This window comes from the organism of the source record quoted next, unplaced genomic scaffold (assembly GCF_019419815.1).
Source record: "Pyrus x bretschneideri cultivar Hongxiangsu unplaced genomic scaffold, Pyrus_bretschneideri_v1 Contig6, whole genome shotgun sequence".
Classification (NCBI taxonomy): domain Eukaryota; kingdom Viridiplantae; phylum Streptophyta; class Magnoliopsida; order Rosales; family Rosaceae; genus Pyrus; species Pyrus x bretschneideri.
Window position 1 is genome coordinate 2,399,427 of NW_025999798.1, and position 14,386 is coordinate 2,413,812.

Here is a 14,386-nt window from a genome sequence, read left to right on the forward strand (position 1 = left end):
TTAAGAGCGACGATAGCATATCATTTAAAAAATAAGGGCTGATTACAACAGAACAAGAAGGAGGGAGACAACAGACGAGTCCCCTCTCTAAAATAATCAACCATTACATTCAAGCACGAAAAGATCAGACAAAAGGATGAAGATCTTAGTTCTCAAAAAAAGAAAAAAAAAAAAAAAAAAAAAAAGAGATGAAGATCAGTTACTGGATCCAAACACAACTCAAACAAAGTCTGGGTTGAAAGCCATGCCTTACATATATCCGTAGTACGTTTCTCGCTTTCTCAATGAATTCTTACATGCATGTTATCGGGGATTTATAAGTATAGAGAACTCGTATAATTAATATTGTGATAAGTATTATAATCTCGTGACATGCAATATATTTTCGATGATAAAAAAATTTATCATGACACTCATGGCCAGTCCAGGACCTATATAAGACACATGTCCTATTTATTTTAAAATGAGCCAAATAAAGTTCGATCTTACAATCAGGCTAAATTAACCACAATCTAAAAAATAGAATCGAACTCGAACCCGCTCATTAGGACTTAACGCTTTTTACATGCCTAATTTGAAAGAAATTTTGAGATCTGACACCAGACCACGTATCTGTGTGGATTTGATACACAAAAAACATTACATACACCTTGATGTGGTATGCTAATCCTACCTTATTTTGGCCCGCCCACTCTCTCAAACCAACCCCAATCCAGTTTTCCTGCCCAAGAACTTCTCCTAATTTGGCTCCAATGTCTCTCTCTCATTTCTTTTTTTCCTATTCTGTTTTTTTTTATAATTGTACTTTGGCTTGGATTCCTCGTGTTAACTCATTCCTCCTCAGGAGCTTGACAACTCAGTACGAAAAAAAGGACGATAAATGCCTTATTGCTTTTTTTTTTTTTTTGGGTGGGGGTCCGTTATGTCCAAGGTAGGTGGCTTCTTCTCCGGATTTCTCCCTGTTACACATATATTAGCTTCCTTCATCACGCTCCAAATTAACATCACAGAGAGAGAGAGAGAGAGAGAGAGAGAGAGAGAGAACAAATGGCGAGGGATAAGAAGAGAAGTTGCAGCAGCTCTTTCTTGTCCTTCTCCTCCCCGAAAGGTACATCAATAATCCCTTCTTATGAAAAAACTCTCCTTCCTCCGAGCCATTATTATTGCCACAAAACCATGACCAAACAATGCCTGAGTGGAAGCCCATGCCTCACATCTTAGGTGTACATATATATGTTTATATGTGTTTTTTTATTCTTCTTTGAATTATTTAATCTAAATCTCAAAATAATTGCAAGTGGGGAAAATAAATATGCAGGAATCATTTTCTTTTATACATATATATATATATATATATGCATGTTTTTTTTTTTTCATATATGATTTTTATTTTGTGTGTGTGTGCAGGTACTGAATCAATTTCGACGATGGCGACATTTGGAATGGCAGCAAATTTTATGGTGTATTTGCAGGGACGAAGCCATAAATTTAACTAAGAGGAGGCACCTTAAAAAATTTAAGCTTTTTCTTTTTGGACAAGTAAAGCTAGTTTTTTCACAAATGCTAAAAAAATTAGTTATAAAATGCCTAATTTTATTACTCTATTGTCTAATTTTGTCTTTGATTATTGTATTGACAATCTAATGCTTATTCGTACTAATTACTCAAATACATGCAACTCAACAAGGTTTAGACATTAAGTGCGTGAGGATAAAAAAAAAAGAGAGGGCATTTTAAAAACTAAAAGAGGATTTTTCACCATTTTAATATGATTAATAGAATAATTTTTAATGAAAAAAAAAGGGTGAGAGGGGGCATGTCACCCCCCCCCCCCTCCCTTCCCCACAAACAGCCTTACAACCCTCCGTCCATGTGTATGGAGTATCACATGGAGCAGGTTACTGCTGCCAGTATAATTAACATTTGTCCTACTGTTTATTAACAGTCGTTGGTACCTCCATTGCTGATATTTATCTGCCTAATTTTCATTTCTAAATTGTTGGTTCCCAGCTTCTTGAAGAAAGCTGCTAGAGAAGTGGACAATGAACTAAAAGATGATGGATCTTGTACAACTCCATCGAGGCTATGTAGCATTCAACAAGTTGAAGAGGTAATACATGTTATGAAAATCCTCCCCAGTATTTGTTTCCGGTGTCATCTGCTTGCTGGCCTGGCCCTTGCCCAAGAACCAACTGTTGTAGTAGTACTCGTATCACAAGCCATGAAAATGGATCGTCACGTTGGACTGAATTTCGGAATTCCTGCTGCATCGGCGAAAATGATGTCAATTATGACGCTCTTGATTTCCCTCACGTTGTGCGACCGTGTCTTGCAACGAGCCCTAACAAAGTTCACTAAATGTGAAGGTGGGATACCACATTTAGTGAGCAACAAAGGAGAGCTTTGGCTACATCACAATGCTTCATCGAACGGGGTTGTAGCCACGTCGGTTTTTTGGCTATTTCCCCAGCAAATGTTGCTCGATTTGTGAGATGTTGGGCGTTGTTGGGCTCCTTGAATTTTACAACAAAGAGTTTTCTGAGAAGATGAGAAGTATTGGGAATTCTCTGCCCTATCTTTGCTTGGCCGGGGTTACTTATCTGAGTACTGTGGCGGTGTGCATTCTGAGTAGTGTTACAGGAAGGCATGGTCAGCCCAACTGGTTGGACAATGATATCAATGCAGGATTGGACTATTTTTTACCTTTTTGTCTCGTAAAATTATCATGTGAATATTTTTAGCACATTAGAAAGAACAAACTTTAACGTCGAAATGCAGTTGAATAGCATACATTTAGGAGAAGAAAGTAGGATTGTCATCGGTGGATTCATAACTTTTGAATACATTTGATTGGTTAGGAAGTTGGCTAAGTGTCTTAATAGACTAACTATAATTTGGCTTGAGTTATTATTCGGCATGGACGAATATCGTAAACAAATGCGTCAGCAAGTGAAGATGCTTCATCATCAATCTAATCATAAAAATTGTGAGTCGAGATGGTCGATCCGCAATCCAAGCATCAAAATCACGCGGCAAAACGGATATATCCAGAAAATGCGACTACATTTCGCACGACTAAAAGGAAAAATATGGAAATGATGTATTGGGCCATATTGGTAAAGAAAGAAGATCATAACTTGGGCCTCAATTTTTTTCTAATGGGCCTGTCTTTTTTTGTTTTTTTTCCTTTTTTTTTTTTTCTTTTAGAGATAAGTCAGCCACAATTAATGGAGGCCGCGCACGCTTCAATGTGGGACTTCTTTCGCCATCTTGCCTATATATACGTCTGCCCCAGCCAAGCATGTTACCTCAAACTCAAATTCTTCATACAGTGCTTTGAGAAAAGCACTTCCTCAAAGCTTAGCTAGCTAGTGTAGTGCCCGCTGCCCGCTTAATCTTCTTGCATGTTAATAAGCTGAATTAGCAGATCAAAATATATAATGGCGATGATGGCTGAAGGCAAGAAGCAGAAGCAGCAGCAATCAAGCCACTGCCTCTACGTCACAAAGTGGTTTCAGAAAAGCACTTCCTCAGAGCTGTCACACAAATTTCCTTTAAGCCCAGATAAAGAACCAGTTGATAGAAAACGTGATGTCACAAGAAAACCTGGTGGTTGGAAGGCCATGCCTTTCATCTTAGGTCTCTCTCTCTCTCTCTCTCTCTCTCTCTCTCTCTCAACCTCTCTCTTTCTCTCTCTCATGGAGGATGTTGCACCGAAATCGTTGTGTCCCAGGTCATTGATGAAAAAATATGCAAGTTTTTTTGTCGACACGATCGAGCACGGGATGCTATCGGTGGCAGTTTACTCTCATTCCATGATGTGTTAATACATCTTTATCCATTACATTGCGATCAAAGAGTCTAATTTATTAAAAGATGATAAAAAAGGAAAACGTTTTTAATGGTGGTGGTGGTGCAGGAAATGATACGTTCGAAAGGTTGGCTGCTTTTGGGTTGCTGGCAAACTTTATGGTGTACTTGACGAGGATGCTACACCTAGACCAGGTTTCAGCTTCCAACATTATCAACGTCTGGTCTGGTTTGACCAACTTTGCTCCTCTCCTCGGTGCCTTCATCTCCGACGCCTATGTCGGCCGCTTTCGGACTATTGCTTTTGCGTCCATTTCTTCTCTCATGGTACCTCTCTTTCTAACTTCTCTCTCTCTCAATTATATATTTATTTTACTTTTTTGCCAATGCTTTCTTTGTTTTATCTTGGCAACTTCATTAGTTTGGCAACTGTTTGTCCTAATATGTTAATATTTGGTTACTATTAAATACTACTTTGACTAAATTTGAAGATAATTCATAAAAAAAAAAAATTTAAATCGAAGTTTGTTTAGTCATCTAAAGTATCGAATAAGTTTCGTTCAAAAAAATATATTGAATAAGTTAACACTGTGGTACCAAGTAATATATTCATAATGAATCGTCAATTTATTTTGATATATTCGAATGACTAAACGAACTGCTATTCGAATTTTGAATGAGTTTTTGTATGGATGATCTTTAAATGAAAACTAAGAAATTAAGCAGTTTCAATTATTAAATTTTCATATACATTTTTTTTTTTGTTGAACAAAGTAAAGATACATTATTAACAAGTCAGAAAATAAGTTCATTCACCAAAAAATAACACAAGTATTATCCACTTAATAATGTATCAAATACTGTATATAGATATAAAATATTGAATTTAACAACTAATCACTCCTAAGCCGTGTATATACTTTTCAGATATGTGATTTATAAATCTGTGGCCCTTCTAGGGCCATTCTTCATTAATTAATACCAACAATTTGTGCATGGTATTATGAATATTTGTTTCATGTGTCACGTGCTTTAGTACTCTATGGTTGTGGGGTTTAACTTTTAGAGGTGGGAGAGCGCGGGTGATGATCTTGTAGTTTACTTTGTTGTCTTATTGTACGTAAAATCTCAGAAAGTCTTTGAAAAGGTACCAGTGAGTTTTAGCAAAACCTACCCTTTGTGCACAGTTGAAGTTTTATTTTAATTTTTTACATGACGTTATTAAGTTAGAAATTTGAGTTAAGTTGCGCAATAAATCAAATATAATTTTGGTTTGAACACGTCAACTAGAGAATGAGAGAAATCGGTTGAAGTTGAACTGCCAGTATAATAGGTAATCCAATAAGGAAACCCAGTAATTGAAGCTAGAGCTACCAGTCAATATGGTATACGGTTTTGGAAAGCTTAGCCAACATTTCGAAAACACGCGAAAAGTTACGTGATGAATAACAGTGGTCTTTTTAATCCTGTCTTTATTTAAAATCTACTAGTCAATCAATAATATAAATATTATAATGGAAAGGCTCGTTACTCGTTGGTAATTTGTTATTCGACGGGTTAGGTCACAGTGAATCCCATTCAGGGATTCTATTGTTCCGAGTTTAGAGAAAATAAACGAGTTTTGTTATGAAAATGCACATCCGAACCCAATCACCTCGTTGTCATCCCTAGCGTCACTTTCATTAGTTTTACAAGAAATTATTACTTTCACTGTGTATGCAATTTTGCTTTGTATTAATTTTTTTCTTAATTGTAATAGAAAATTTGCTACAAATTTTGAAGTAAATAAAAGTTCAATTAGATTTTTCTCTGTGGAACTCCTTTTTAAATTTTTACCCATTAGTTAATTTATTGTGTAACATTACTTATATAAAAACAGGGAATGGCGACAATTACTTTAACAGCGTGGCTGCCGCAGCTGCATCCTCCGCCATGCAACCCACAACAGCAAGCACTGAGTCAGTGCACCGGTCCAACCCGAGCTCAACTCGGTCTCCTGCTACTGGGCCTAGGGTTTCTGTCCATAGGCTCAGGTGGCATCAGGCCATGCAGCATCCCATTTGGCGTTGACCAGTTTGACCCAACCACCGAAGAAGGAAAGAAAGGAGTGAAAAGCTTCTTCAACTGGTACTATGCTACGTTCACAGTGGTCTTGTTGATCACCCAAACCGTAGTGGTTTACATTCAAGACAAAGTCAGCTGGAGTTTAGGGTTTGGGATCCCAACGGTGCTAATGGCTTGCTCTATCCTGCTTCTGCTTATCGGGTCTAGGGTTTACGTGCATGCAAAGCCACAGGGCAGTATGTTCACTGCGATTGCACAAGTACTTGTTGCTGCTCATAAGAAACGCCACGTTAAGCTTTCGGAAGAAGCAGAAATTATACAAGTTGACAAATTCTATGATCCTCCAATATTCAAGGGGCATTACGCCTCTAAGCTCCCTCTCACAAACCAGATCAGGTAACAAATCTTTGTTGTGATAGATCGATCCGTTCTTTATTCATTAATTAAGCATTGATTTGAAAGTATTAATATGCGTAAAGTTGGCATCTCCGGCCTAATCTATTGATTATAGATTTTAGGTTTCCAAACATGAGAGAGGATCCTCGCTGAATTCTCTTTGTGATGAGCATTCCGGGGATCCTCCAATCATATCCGTTCGTCGTACATTGTGCGGTCAATTTTCGTCAGGTACTGTTTATATTCAATTTTAAATAAACAAATTTACAATGATTTATGACTGCACGATGTACGATGAACGGATGTGATTTAAGGATCCTTGAAAATCTCACAAAAAGGATCTGGCGAGGATCCTCACTCTCCAAACATATCTAGAGTGGCCAAAGTAAAGTTTAATTAGGTTTCTTGAGGACGTGTTTGAATCGTGACAATTAATAATGAGTATTTATCAAATATAGCCAAAAATTAACTCTTAATTTCAAAAATTTCACTTTTTATAAAAACTTTCAAATATATCCAAAATTTCACTTAAATAGACACAAATACCCTCAAATTTAACAATTAAATAAATTAAAGGTTTTTTAGCTATTGTCACCTCAAGCTCCGGTCCAACTTCACCTTCGCTTCTACACTCCACCACCACGACCCTATCCCTTTTGACCCCCTCATCACCGACATTGAGCGCCACCGCGATTACCGCAAGTGGAAGCAACAGAATTTCAATCATGCCTTCAAAGCCTTTTTTCTTACTAATATCATTTTTAGTTTTAAGTATAAAAATAGTTTTTAAAGTTAATCTGCATGTTGTTATATGATTGTATTTGTGAGACCCACATGGCGCCATATCATCACACTAACATAACAATTGACAGATTTTTCACAAAAAAAAAAAACTAAAATGATCACGATGGACAAATTCAAAGAAAGACTAAAATGATTCACGATAGACAAATTCAAGAACACTACTATTGATTATCATTAATTGTTAAGGACCAGATTAAGGAGTTACGTCAATATCACGAATCATTTTGGCTAAAAAGGCTTTAATTTATTTAATTGTTAAATTTGAGGGTATTTGTGTCTATTTAGTTAAAATTTTGGATATATTTGAATGATTTTATAAAAAGTGATATTTTTAAAATTAAAGGTAAATTTTTTACTATATTTGATAAGTACTCATTAATAATACTTAATGAGTGTTGTCTAACCTCTTTGTATTACTCGTAATAAATTTTCCTTTTTATTGATGAGAGGTTTTATTTGACTTGCACAAATGACAAGTTAATTAAATATCTAATTATTACAGATAAAAAAAAATTCCAATTATTATGACTAGCCACTGACTGGTTTGGCCCATTTGAATTGACAAATAATCATTAGCTAATCAAGAACCATCATCACATCACATTAGATTTTTTTGTTTTGAACGATCATCGCATCAGATTAAGAATCAGATTACATAAGTATTCATAATATAAGCTCATCGTTAACCACCGTCACATTTGTAAGGCGGGGTCCATACTTATATGTTTATAATATTATAATATTTCATTTCGGTGTCAATGAAAAATAATAGTAAAGTTTTACCATAAAAAAAATTAATAGTAAAATGTTTTAGTTGAATTCAAATTCAATTGCTTAAGTTAACTACAAGTACAAAAGTAGGGGCAAAATTTTGTCTACTATGAACTGTGTTTCTTTTAATTTTTGACTTGTTCATCGTGTTAATTAACTATTTTGGTTCATTGTATTTTCATTAGGTTCTTGAACAAGGCTGCTGTAATATTGGATAACGATCTGAAGCCTGATGGTTGTCCAGTCGATAACTGGAGGCTGTGCAGCGTGCAACAAGTGGAAGAACTTAAATGCGTATTAAAAACAATCCCGATATGGTCAACGGCCATAGTTAGCCTGACCGCCATGACACAGCAGGGCACATTTACTGTGTCCCAAGCCCTAAAAATGGACCGTCATCTCGGCGCTAACTTCGAAGTCCCAGCTGGGTCCATCAGCGTCTTCTCCTTTCTCACCATCGGCCTCTGGCTCCCAATCTACGACCGGATTATAGTCCCGTCCCTCAGAAAAATTACAAAGGTCGAAGGTGGGATTACAGTCCTGCAGAGATGTGGAATCGGGATTATATTCTCCGTCCTGTCCATGGCAGTGGCCGGAGTTATAGAAAAGGAGAGAAGGGATTTTGCAAATTTGCACCCTGACGCACATGTGTCATTCCTCTGGCTAGCCCCACAACTTATTCTGATGGGGCTCTGTGAAGCGTTCAATATTATAGGTCTACTGGAGTTTTTCAATCGGGAGTTCCCCGACCACATGCGAAGCGTCGGAAATGCCCTTCTGTCTTGCTCCTTTGCTGGTTCGAGCTACTTGAGCAGTTTCATGGTGACTGTGGTGCACCATGTGACTGGGACAGAGAAGCACCCGGATTGGTTGACCAATGACCTCAATGCTGGGAGATTGGACTACTTCTACTTCCTATTGGCTGGGATTGGGGTTCTGACTTTTGCCTACTTTCTGTTTTGTGCGCAACGTTATCATTACAAGGCCACAACTGTGAACGTTGAAGAGAAGCCATATGATACTGATCATGTGCAGTTCGGTTCAACAAATGCTTAAACATGGCTATGTATATATGCAAATAAAATCGAATCAACCTGCTTTAGTACTAGATATATCCCCAGAAAAATTTAGTGTAATTTTCACATTATGGGAGTTGTAACTTTTTTGTATGGATATGTTCATATAATTAATGAATAAAATTGCAAGAATAAGGACATGTATGATCTTAAGTGGATAATTATAATATATTATACCAATAGTGAGGGATTAAATTGGTTTTAAACTCGACATCCATAAGATTCAAACATAAAATCTTTCACTTACAAATAAATATGATACTAAACCCTTATATTAATTCGATAGTATTTATTATAACTAAAATATAAAACCCATAAAAATAATCATGAAGATTTTTTAGTAGCCCAACTATATGTATTGTCCTAATTTTCTAACCAATACTAACTATTGTGCAACACATAACATGACACAAATTGGTAAAAAAGTCATGAGTAGGTGCAAAACAAGAAAATGTGAGCAGACGAAAATTAAAAATTTCAAAAATCATTTCATTTATGAACATACTTAACCTGATCCGTTTTGAAAATCATAAACGGGAAAACGTACTACATACATATATGTAGTACCAATAAATTTAAGCATGCCGAGTTAAGTAAAGAATCCAACGCATCACATCGTAATTAACATCTGTGGCATTGCATGAAAGAGGCACTGGCGTCAACCAGCTCAAACATGAAATGTAAGCACTGTCGTCAACCAGCACATATATGAAATGCAGACACTGTCCTAGTGTGGGACGTTTGGGTGGACAAGACTACTACTGAGATCGCGCATGCAACATGCCTAGATTACTACTGATGAGATCTTTGTTTGGTGGCTTCTTGGTTGGTTTCCAGTATGTGCGAATATGAGCTTTCAATAATGATAGTGATCGGTCGGTGCTTTGCAATTTGCAAGGTGGACGAGACGAGAAAATATGAGCCATAGCTAGCTACGTTTCTTCCAAATTGTCTTATTGCTTTGTTGCTAATCTGGAACCTTCTCTTGTTCTGGAATTTATGGTTGTAGTTTCTTTACCGACGGAATGTTAGTGAAAGCAGAATTATTGGAGATTTAATGGACGAGGAGAAAGAAAGGTGAAATGTGAGAGATGGGATATTAAATCAGAAACTATAAATCACTTTAACAAGAGCTAATCCTGATCTTCTAGAATGTTAATGCACCAGCAGAATCTCCGACGTACTCGATCTACTGTCTACAGGCTTACAGCTAGCTTGCCCTAATTAATCCCTGAAGGAGACACGGAATGGTCGTATATAGTGTGGATAAAGTCGTCTAATCAAATTCAATAGAGAATTATAAAGGGACTCTCTGAGACTATTTATAGACTCTTTGCCACTTTATAATGTAACGTTAATTCATATGCTAACATTACAAAATATTGAGCCAAAAAATAGAAGATGACAAATAATTCATAAAGAGTTAACACTTTTAAAAGAGTCTTCTTAACATTTCTCAATTGAATATATACAGGATTGCAGGGCGCAAGTGCTGTGTGTGGCTCAAATTTAACGTTAGCTTTTAGTTACCGCTGCACAACTACTTGATTCTGGTCCCAATCAATGTTAACAATACTGTCATATCTACTAGTCCTTGCCATAGTAAGCTACCGTGTGGTGGGAAGTCGACCTGCATGCATGGACAGACCAGGACCAGCATCTTATTTATATAAAATAGACCGGAGTTAGGGAGTATACCATGAGGATCCTCTCCGGATCCTTTTTATGAGGATCCTATAGATCTTCAAATAGTGTTCATTTACCATATATCGTGCAGCTAGTTTTCATCAAGTACTATTCATATTTAATTTTAATTTAAAATCATTTCTAATTGCGCGCTGTATGATAAATATATACTATTTGAAGATTCCCGGATCCTCACAAAGAAAATCCGGAGGAGATCCTCATTCCGGAGTATAGTAGATTTTTCAGTCTCAATATTTATATTTTAATCTCAAATGCAATATTCAAATTTCTTACATTTGATTGCAAAAGTGGTGGATTTTAAGACGTGTGATATTCAAAACGAGCATAGATGAGAAGCCCTAAAGTATATTTTGACTGATATGTACCCAGCATTTGTCTTTATTATTGGAGATTGCCTGATTGATTGATTGAAACTAATGCTTTCACTAGTAAAACGTTGCTCAGAAGGGATTTGATGGAAATCCATTTGATTTAGAATTCTGTTCCAAAAGGGATGATGGTTTGAAATCCATTTTAGAATTCGATTTGGCTTCTTGGTGTGGTTGTTTCCTGTTTAGAATTATAGTTTAGTTGTATTTTTTTCAATTTGTAAGTTACATGTTTTAAATTTAATTCTTATGTATAACGAGTTCAATATCATAGAATTATTTCATTTTTGCCCCCAAAAAAAAAAAAAAAAAAAGCATGTCAGGCAAATTTGTACTAGATCGGCTGATGGGACACATTGCTTACTCATGACTTAGGCCAATCAACTAAACAAAATATACTTTATTAAGTTTATGCATCATTTTAACATTTACTTTTAGATTTGCCTATTCATGTTGAAATATGTAACAATACCGTCACTTAATATTACAGTTTAGTAACATTTATCTTCACTTATAAGTGAGAGATCTTATATTCGATTCTCGCTGAATATGAATTTGAACCACATTATTATAGCAAGCCTATTGTAAGGCTTATCTCATTTCCTCACCCCCTTATAATGTGTAATATTATCGTTTGTTAAAAAAAAAAAATTGTAGCGATACCTATTTGGGGAAAGTAGGAAAGAGATTTGCCTACTTAATTGTCTAACGTCTATACTATTGGAACAAATTTTTGCCTACATGGTTCCACCGGCAGAGCCACATTAAGAGCTATCCTGGGCTATAGCCCACGTAGCTTTTGATAGAAAATAAAATTTTTCATGTAATTTTTATTGGTTTTCGAATGTAGCTCACCATATATTTAGGGACTGATTCAAATTCTCTCGATTTAATTATATAATACAGTTTACAAACTATCTCTCTTTCTCATATCTTTTTTCTCATCGCTTCTTGTACATGTACAAGTTTGAATTTGTTTGAATAACGAAAATTCTTAGCTCACCTTGTGAAATTTTTTTAAGCTAACTATTATTGTCAAAAATATAGTATCAAATTTTTCTGTTTATAAAAAGTTAAACCCTTAAGCTAGTCCATCCGGTGAAAATTTTCTAACTCTACTTGGATGGTTCATCAAACCTTTGCTGTATTATTGCCTACTCAGTTACCTAAAATATTCTTTAAATCAATTAAAATATTACAATTAAAATTTTCTGGAATTGTTCCCTCACTTTTGGTCCAAAAAGTAATCATATACATGCACGCATGACTCGGGTCCTACCTTGTTTCTACCGCATGCACACCACCATCCCCACCTTATCTGGAGTGCTGGCTATACAGACGAATTTTTTAGCCGACTGATTGGGACACTTGGAATCTTGGACCATTTAATTCATGAACTGCTAGTCAATTTGAAAGCCCTCTCTCCCACATGCGAACAATTGTCGTTCGCTACAACCACGAATTGGAGGGAGACGGATTGTCTAGCCTCCTTTTACCATGCCTATCCCATTATCTCTTATTTATATAATTATTATTGTTAAGTCACATCAATATTTTATATTTTTATTACTTTATATTTTATTATTTTTATTAAAAAATTAATATAAAATATTAACATGACTTACCTATAACCGCACAATATAAAAAGGAATGAAAACGGTATGGTAATGAGAGGGCATACAATCTGCCTCCGAATTGGAGAGCCGGTAACTTTAGTAAGTGACTGTAACTGGCAAAAAGATCTCTTTGATAAACCTAAAATCAACTCACTCAGTGGAAATAGCTTTCAAAATCGAAAAATCATTTGATCCTGGATGCGTGATGCGTGATGAATCAATCTCTTTCACGTTTCTACCTTCGTGCAGTATCATGCATACGTGTACCCAAAAGAGCCTGGCACTCACTGAATTATACATATGTCAGATTGGAGAACACATATTTTGACATTTCTTTTTGTATTCCTCATTTTCAAACTTTTTTTTTTCTAAGATCTGAACAGTCTATGTTTGAATTTATCATTCATAAACTAGCCTTACCAAAACATAAACAAATTCAAAATTAAGACTTCTATTTATAATAAACAAAATAAACGAATATAGTTATACAAATAAACAATAAAGTTACTACCATCCAATCCCATAGTGATATGGTTTTCGAATTTGAGTAATATTTCAAATAATAATCCTTAAAAAATTACTTTACAAATAAACGGTTGAATTGTTAAACTACATTATGTAGTAAACCCTTAAATAAATGGTTTGATAGTTTAGGTAAAGATGCTTAGTGCTTGTTGTTGTCTATCTTTTCTCACGAAGGATGATAAAGGGGTGTGCTAAGCTCGAAATTATTGTGGTGCGAACTGCTCCAGTTGCCACGCATAAAAAAACAAACTTATCTCTTTCCTCCGTTGAAAAAACAACCAATATTTTTTTTTATCAAAAGTCTGGTATGCCTAAGCAGAAACAACAAAAAAAAACAGCGACGACGATGGAGATATTGTTGTGATTTCCCGTGGGTGGGTGGGCGTGTCAAGTTAGAAATTATCGGGAGGAACTGTGAAAGAAATCTGGGCTTAGATTTGGATGAAACACTTGATTCCTAGGTTTAATTGAAGGTCCATGAAGAAATGGGTTAATAACTTAACGTACAAGAAATAATGGGCGAGAGAAGAGAACAATGAAATGGGTTCAGTTCGTGCCTGATCCAGCTCCATCATGAAAAATGTTACTGACGGAATCGGTGCGGATATGATCATTTCAATAAATTTGGACAATGTCACTTAGTACTACGATGTAATAGTATTTTTATTTACTTCTAAGTGAAAAATCTTAAGTTCGAATATCGAAAATGAAGAGTTGGCAACCAATTTATTTTCGCATCCCTTGGTAAAAATATATCATTGTATCTAAGTGTCCTAAACTTTCTTGCCCCACGACCTATCATTATGAACTAATCTCAAATGTTGGACTATAGTCTTGAGATAACAAGGTCCAATTGTCCCTCCACTACTAACAAGCCAAGTCCAAAGTTATCCACTCAAAAAACTCCTTGGTTATCGCCCAATTTAGTTGAACCATTAAAACGAATTGTACTATGGGTCACTGAAGCCTCAGTTGGTGGTCTGGATTGGCTCGGACTTTGTATTTCAGACCGGCTTGGCTAGGATTAGAGTGAATAAATTGGTGAGTCTTGTCTAATGTTTGTGTAGACAACTGCCCAGAACTTGTGCAACCCACTCGCCTCTCTTTAAACCAACAACCCCACAAAGGAGATGAGAGAAGGAACCAAAGATGAAAGGAGATGGAGAAGAAGGTGTCGCGTGAAAAGAGAGGAAGGTGAGCTCGCCGGAGTTCGTCGTCACGACTAAGAAGAAGAATGCTAAAATCAACC

General features: G+C 35.9%; 2 protein-coding genes across 2 annotated transcripts; both read left to right on the forward strand.

Annotated features, from left to right (window-relative positions):
* Window positions 1–1,047: 1,047 nt before the first annotated feature.
* LOC125471362 (protein NRT1/ PTR FAMILY 2.13-like) lies at window positions 1,048–2,491 on the forward strand. Its single transcript, XM_048571686.1, has 3 exons — window positions 1,048–1,108; window positions 1,408–1,462; window positions 2,011–2,491. The coding sequence occupies exons 1-3, from the start codon at window positions 1,048–1,050 to the stop codon at window positions 2,489–2,491; spliced, it is 597 nt and encodes a 198-aa protein (XP_048427643.1).
* An 809-nt stretch (window positions 2,492–3,300) lies between these two features.
* LOC103950882 (protein NRT1/ PTR FAMILY 2.13) lies at window positions 3,301–9,061 on the forward strand. Its single transcript, XM_009362133.3, has 4 exons — window positions 3,301–3,639; window positions 3,920–4,137; window positions 5,690–6,270; window positions 8,031–9,061. The coding sequence occupies exons 1-4, from the start codon at window positions 3,441–3,443 to the stop codon at window positions 8,899–8,901; spliced, it is 1,869 nt and encodes a 622-aa protein (XP_009360408.2). The 5' UTR covers window positions 3,301–3,440; the 3' UTR covers window positions 8,902–9,061.
* Window positions 9,062–14,386: the final 5,325 nt, after the last annotated feature.